Raw genomic sequence first — 7,892 nt, 5'->3', positions numbered from 1 at the left:
TATCATCAGGCAACAAAGCTGTCATCTAAAATGATTGCACACATTAGTAAAAGGTTAAAATTCATCGTTAATAACACCATTAGTCTGAGGTCAAACGGGCCACATTATCACACTTGACAACCAACCTCTACTGTAAGTAGCAATACATGTTTTGAACATTTCAACATCAATTATCTTTCACTTGAAAGCCATATACTATTAAAATACAATATATAATTAAAATAACTATCACAGTAAACATCTAATAATACGTTTTATCTTTCTCAGTAACCGAGATCTATACTTCAACCATGGATAAAAATACTACATCAAATTAAACATACTAGAGAACGAAAAGACAACTCCACTCCTAATCTGCGTAAAAAAAGGATTCATGTATTAAGAATTGTACTATAAGATATTTTGGGTTTATAAACTGTTAGACATTGCTTCCAACATCAAAATCTCATTTATGGGGAAATTGATGAAATTCTTTGGCTTTAGATTAAACTGTATACCAAGATATCAAAGAAAAACCCAATTATTTACTGAAATGTCCGTTGGATTGGTGTATACACTGATTTGTGTACAAACTGGTCAAAACTTGTTTCAAGTTTCTTAGTGTAATGATGATGACCACGAAACTAAACATTAAAATCGTGTCAATCACAAAAAATGGGAATACTATAAGGAAATGTACAAACATTTTAATAAATCGGATTATGAAAAACATAACCATTCTTGAGCCTGTGGTAGAATATTTGGATTGAACTGAGTAAAACTGAAGATAGATGCACAAGTGCTCCAAAGAAAAGGGGTCTAGGAAATATTTCGGCAGTGAGAGAACTGACAATTAAAGTGAAGGAAGAAAAAAATCAGCATAACTGGTCCTTCGGGCAAGTTAGGATTCAAAAGTACTTACCCAAACGTGAAACATGGTGGACCAATCAAACTGAATTAGTAGTATCTTCAATTAATCTAGGGGAAAGGTAAAAAATTGAGAAATTTGCACTTGCCAATCGGGCAAGTAGTCAGCAATATTTACTTACCCACAGATCAAATCTATGGGCCCCGGGCCATATCAGACCTGGGTTTTTTCTGAGCGAGAAGTCAGTAGGTTGTAGGACAATACATGACACCCAAAACATTGTGAGTGGCACTATATAAATCTGTTACAGTATTTTAGAGGATTATAGGACACTTACGGTGACACACATGGATCACGGTCATTTTGCAGGGACAATTCAATAAATAATTGTTTTTAATTGTGGAATTGTTTATGGAATATTTAAAAAAAAAAAATTCAGAACCAACATGAGGAAACCTGTTATAATGCCAACATTCTTCATGTAAAACTGTGGCATTATAACAAGATTTATCTGCACAGATAAAGAAGCTACATCTCCGACAAAGATGATGATGATCAATTGAAAAAAAATACAAACTGTTAAATATTTTCATGAAATACAGAAATTTACATACCATATACTATTATCACTCTCCAAAAATCTGAGCTTTAAATATTAATATATATCATCTTTTAAATTTAAAGAGGATAAATACTTAATTGGATCGTGAAGAATTTCTACCATACTCCACCTGTATATTTTCTATGAATCGGATAACTTCAGGGTTTAAAGTGATCATTTTTACCATTTTTTTTTCCGAGGAAGCTGTTGATTAGACCTATTTCTATACTGTGGGTGTCATTATGTAGATGCTGTGTGAGGCAGTGTATACAAGTGTCAGCGAAGTAGTATCTATGATATTTTACCTGTAAAGGCAGGTTCTGTCTTTCCGATAATAAAAATGGAATAAATAATAATCAAACACATACCCTATCAGGTAAAATTACTGATCTAAATCATGACAACAACAACAACAAAATATATATACGCCTTGTAAATAAAATGGCAAGATTACAACAAAAAAATATGTAAAATATGTATATAATAATATAGACGTCTATCATTGTGAACACAAGCCTTTCAAACAAAATAATAACACACCATATTTCACAGATAGGAAAAGGGGACCATCTTAGGGTCCATTAATACAAAATAGGAATAATTTGTGGCTTTCAAATGGAAAAGGGGAGTAATTCCAATCCCCTTGTACAAAAGGAAAATAACTGAAATCTTCCTTAACGTTAAAGGGGAGTAACTCCAGCCTTCTTCCTGTAAAAGAGGTGTGACTCCTGCCTCTGCAGTCTTCCTTTTGTTAAAGGGGAGTAACTCCAGCCTCCCTCCTGTAAAAGAGGTGTGACTCCTGCCTCTGCAGTCATCCTCAGGTTAAAGGGGAGTAACTCCAGCCTCCTTCAAAGTAAAGGAGAACTCTAGTCCTCTAGTGTACATATAAATAGGAATAATTTCAGTTTCTCTCTCCTGTAAGAAGGGAATGACTCCGGTTTTTCTCCTCTCAAAAGATAAATAACTTCAGCTTTCCTCACATAAACAAAGACCAACTCGCTCATCTGTAGAAGGGGAATAACTCGTTATTGTTCTGTAAGAGGGAAATTACTGAAAATGCCCCGTGTTAATTGGTAATATTATTCTATATTAACTTTAACCTTTAAACAAAGGAATGACACCAGTTTCTCTCCTGTAAAAGAGCAATAAATCCAGCCTTCCAAGCAATAAATCCAGCATTCCTCATATATAACTCTCACATCTGTAAAAGGGGAATAACTCTAGTCATTCTTCTGTAAATTGGTAACATTATTCTATGTAACTTTAACCTTTGAACAAGGGAATGACACCAGTTTCTCTCCTGCAAAAGAGCAATAACTTCAGCCTTCCAGCCCTTCCTCTTGTATAACTCTCCCATCTGTAAAAGGGGAATAACTCTAGTCGCTCATCTGTAAAAGGGGAATAACTCTAGCTGTCCCCTGTGAATGGGTAGTAATCCAAGTAACATAACCTGTATTAAACATTTTATGATCATGCTTTTTCTTATCCAATCTCATCTGACCTTGACAAAAAGTATAATAATCATGTATGACCTTGTCTCGGGATGTCAGTCTCCTGGCCGACAGAACTTAACCTCACAGCCTTCATGGTCAGTTTATGGTACTGACCTTCTTGACCCAGTTATTGACCCCTAAATCTAAATATTGACAAAACATGCTCTAAATCAATCACATTCTTTCATTTGAGAGTCAGCAGTCAATATTTGATGAATTGATGACATCAGCAGTCGTTGACCTTTTGACCCCAGCAGACTCATTCTAGCCCCGCCTCCAGTCATGCTCTGTCGAGGCTATTATTGCTGGAGAACTGTCGACTTGATGATGAACTCCGCTGCATCCCATCAGCTGAGCTGCTATACACCGACTCATTGTCAGAGCTGTTGGAACGTGCATCAGCCGACGACTGGCTACGCCATCTTCTACTGCCCCCTGGTGAGCGACGATAGTCAATGTTGTACTGCAATAGAAATATGAAGTATACAATTTAAGTAAACTTGATAACATATCAAATCTACAAGTTAAATTATGGCATGTTCTGTTATCTACATATCCTTTATAAGCCAGTAGAAGTTTTAACAAGTGCAATCAATGATTGCGAAAACTCACCAGTGGCAGTAATCACACTATGCATTATTTTTTTATGTATGTATAAGCATGTCATTTTGAAATTGTACGTCACATAATATCGCTCCTAGACTTCTAATGGATGTATAAACTAAATAAGAAGGGTGTGGACTCGCAAGCTTTCCAAAACTTGCCCCAAAAATCTTTAAAGTGGATTTTGGTGCTAAAAAAGTTAAGTCCACAAAATGTTAAAATACGAAAAGAAAAAAAAAATATTTTCTTGATGATTTTGCCATAACATCCCTCCTGGACCTCTAATAAATGTATAAACCAAATTAGGAGGGTGTAAGGTGTATACTTTTGGACTTAGAAGCTTTCCCAAAGATACTTGAGCTGCCAAACACTCAGCAAGCCTCATATCTGTCGACTTAAGGATCATTCCCCTGGAGTTAAGATCCAATGGGTTTTCTTACCTTAGTAGCACAGATGAAACTGGTGGTGACAACCTTTGCGATGGCATTCATCAAGTTTTTCGTCTCCTGTATAGCACTGTCCACCTATTAAACAGAAAGTTGTGAATACGCAGAATGAGTACGAGTCATGAAAAAGACAAAGTCATTAATACTCAGAGTAAGGAGACATGAAAAAGACAAATTCTAGTGAACTAACTTTGATATCTCGTTAACTGGCTGACTTTGATATTTGGTTAACTGGCCGACTTTGATATCTCGTTAACTGGCCGACTTTAGAATCTTGTTAACTGGCCGACTTTGATATCTTGTTAACTGGCCGACTTTGATATCTTGTTAACTGGGCGACTTTAATATCTTGTTAACTGGCTGACTTTGATATTTGGTTAATTGGCCAACTTTGATATCTCGTTAACTGGCTGACTTTGATATCTCGTTAACTGGCCGACTTTGATATCTCGTTAACTGGCCGACTTTGATATCTCGTTAACTGACCAACTTTAATATCTCGTTAACTGGCCGACTTTGATATCTCGTTAACTGGTCGACTTTAGTATCTCATTAACTGGCCGACTTTGCTATCACGTTAACTGGCCGACTTTGATATCTCGTTAACTGGCCGTCTTTGAAATCTCGTTAACCGGCCTACTTTGATATCTCGTTAACTGGTAAGCTTTGATATCTCGTTAACTGGTAAGCTTTGATATCTCATTAACTGGCCGACTTTGATATCATGTTAACTGGCCGACTTTGGTATCTCATTAACTGGCCGACTTTGATATCATGTTAACTGGCCGACTTTGATATCTCATTAACTGGCCGACTTTGGTATCTCGTTAACTGACCGACTTTGATATCTTGTCAACTGGCCGACTTTGGTATCTCGTTATCTGGCCGACTTTGATACCTCGTTAACTGGCCGACTTTGATATCTCGTTAACTGGCCGACTTTGATATCACGTTAACTGGCCGACTTTGGTATCTCGTTATCTGGCCGACTTTGATATCTCGTTAACTGGCCGACTTTCATACCGCATACATATGGTGACATTGGGACAGTTTTTAAGTGGTTGACTTTCATACCTTGTTAAATGTTGCGGACTTTCGTACCTTGTTAAATGTGGCTGACTTTCGTACCTTGTTAAATGTGGCTAACATTCGTACCTTGTTAAATGTGGCTGACTTTCATACATTGTTAAATGTGGCTAACATTCGTACCTTGTTAAATGTGGCTGACTTTCGTACCTTGTTAAATGTGGCTAACATTCGTACCTTGTTAAATGTGGCTGACTTTCGTACCTTGTTAAATGAGGCTAACATTCGTACCCTGTTAAATGTGGCTGACTTTCGTACCTTGTTAAATGAGGCTAACATTCGTACCTTGTTAAATGTGGCTGACTTTCCATACGTAGGAGACTTTAGCGTGGCCTGAAGCTGCTGGCAGTAGGAAGGAATCCTGTCGAGATGTGACAGCAATTCTTCCCGATGTACACAAAGAGGCACCTGTAACACGTAAATCTGAGTCATGTCAGTGTGTCAGAGAAGTGAAGGTGTGTAAATCTGAGTCATGTCAATGTGTCAGAGAAGTGAAGGTGTCAATCACCCCAGATTGGGGTTAAACTCCTGTCAACTCACAAATGTAACAATTCCTTCTTAAGAGGAGAAGAAAAAATTTCAGTTTTCCTTTTTTTCTTTCAAAATAATTGAACAATATTGCCAGTTTTTAGGGTCGGTACAGATCCATAGTTCACAAATTTGAACTTACCCGATCTGCAAACTCTCGCACAGTCTTGTAGAGTTTGTTGCCCTCCTCAGCAAAATACTCGGCCTGTACGAAGAGGTCGTGTGTGGTTTTAAGTGGCCCCTCCCCTCGGGTAAATAGGTACATACTAAATGCCATACTCGACATGTTTTTGGCACGCTTCACTATATCGTTATCCGGCTCCTCCCACTTGTCCGTCTCAGCGTCCATTTCTGATGTGATCAACTTCATCTCCAGGCCGAGCTTAGCGATCTTGGCTTGTTCCTGCAAAGGTCAAAGGTCAAACAATTAAAACCTATTTGTCAAGTGGACAACACTATTAAGCAGGTTTCTGAAAAGGTCGAAGGTCACACAATTGTAGCGTATCTGTCCAGTGGACAGCACTATGAAGTATGTTTCTGCAAAGGTCACACATCTGTAATATATCATGTCAGTTCCAAAGGTCAGAGGTCAATTATTAATATAGTTTTACTAATACAGTATCACTCTAGAAGTGTATCATAATTTAAGCTTCCTTAAATGTCACCAAAGATTATCTGTCTTTTCTCTTGAAATATAATCTTTGTGATCATCAATATTACACTTTTATTGTGAATTTTTTCAATGGTGTCAGTTCAATGAAATAACCACAGCTTTCTAGAACATGATGTGTTGAGGTGCAATATAACACAGGGTTTTGTCTCTATAACACAGGGTTCTGTCTCTATAACACAGGGTTCTGTCTCTATAACACATGGTTCTGTCTGGATAACACAGGGTTCTGTCTGGATAACACAGGGTTCTGTCTCTATAACACAGGGTTCCGTCTCTATAACACAGGGTTTTGTCTCTATAACACAGGGTTCTGTCTCTATAACACAGGTTTTGTCTCTATAACACAGGGTTCTGTCTCTATAACACAGGGTTCTGTCTGGATAACACAGGGTTCTGTCTATAACACAGGGTTCTGTCTCTATAACACAGGTTTTGTCTCTATAACACAGGGTTCTGTCTCTATAACACAGGGTTCTGTCTATAACACAGGGTTCTGTCTCTATAACACAGGGTTCTGTCTATAACACAGGGTTCTGTCTCTATAACACAGGGTTCTGTCTGGATAACACAGGGTTCTGTCTGGATAACACAGGGTTCTGCTTATATAATACAGAAATAAAGATATGAGAAAACGTTGGTGTCTCTATCATTATCCTGTTAATAAACCTAAAAGGGGGAGGAGGGTGGTCCAACTACATCTGACAGGACACACTTTGTACAGGCCAACACATTCGTACCCAGACACTGACTTGACTCAATAATATATATATAGTACCTCCGACACTGTCTCTGTATGTGGTCCCACACTGTCAGACACAGTCTAGTCTGTCCTCTATCAGATCTACCTGGGCTGTTATCCAGTCGATTTTCAAACCAAATGGTAGACACATTTGTCACTGATCCATTTACCAAAGATAGCATTCTACTCCTCATATAATCCTCACCTCCATGGCCCACATGAACTCCCCTAACAGCCTTGTTAGCCTCACAACCACTAGCTTTAATCTCCTTCTGTATCCAAAGAACCACAAAAAGCTTGTTACCGTTCCATCAACCAATCAAAAGTACACAATTACCAAAGGTCAACAACAGTAACACTTAATCAACCAATCAGGACAAATAATACAACTATTTCCCTCAAAGGTCAACACACAGTAACAACTTTTTCCCTCAAAGGTCACACAGTAACAACTATTTCCCTCAAAGGTCAACATAACACTCTATCAACCAATCAGAAATGATATAAAAGTTTCCCTAAAATATCAACATATTTTTTATTTTCATTCAACAATTGCATCCCTCATCCTTTTTCATAATGGAATTTTCTTACATTTGATATTAAAGCCCGCATGCTGTACTGTTGTAACACACAGCCTTTATATATATATACAAAATGTATATATATATATACATGTATATGTGTTGTCAAGGTGCTGCGATGTTTGTCAATAAAAGTAAACAGGTATAAATCAGGATTTCAAGGAAATGTGTAACAGACATTTTTTATCTTCATGGCATCAAATTTTGTTAAGGCACTCAGGTATTACAGACCTCATTCTTCTATAACAGTAACTTTTATTGTTATATATCGGGAAATGATGACATCAATATTCTG

The 7,892-nt window shown here is 37.4% G+C and overlaps 1 protein-coding gene across 2 annotated transcripts in view; it reads right to left on the bottom strand.

Annotated features, from left to right (window-relative positions):
- Nucleotides 1-1,272: 1,272 nt before the first annotated feature.
- Nucleotides 1,273-7,892, bottom strand: part of LOC117317959 (alpha-catulin-like) — a 43,977-nt gene continuing 37,357 nt past the window's right edge. For both annotated transcript variants that reach the window (XM_033872927.1, XM_033872928.1), the window contains 4 exons: nucleotides 5,747-6,007; nucleotides 5,362-5,484; nucleotides 3,985-4,068; nucleotides 1,273-3,404 (listed from right to left, as the gene is read on the bottom strand). In XM_033872927.1, the coding sequence (XP_033728818.1) occupies nucleotides 3,222-3,404; nucleotides 3,985-4,068; nucleotides 5,362-5,484; nucleotides 5,747-6,007 (651 nt within the window). In that variant the 3' untranslated portion in view covers nucleotides 1,273-3,221. The remainder of the gene's footprint in view (nucleotides 3,405-3,984; nucleotides 4,069-5,361; nucleotides 5,485-5,746; nucleotides 6,008-7,892) is intronic.

Source organism: Pecten maximus, chromosome 19 (assembly GCF_902652985.1).
Source record: "Pecten maximus chromosome 19, xPecMax1.1, whole genome shotgun sequence".
In the NCBI taxonomy this organism is placed as follows: Eukaryota; Metazoa; Mollusca; class Bivalvia; order Pectinida; family Pectinidae; genus Pecten; species Pecten maximus.
The sequence above is the reverse complement of the archived record's forward strand: the minus strand, read 5'-3'. Positions and strand labels throughout refer to the sequence as shown.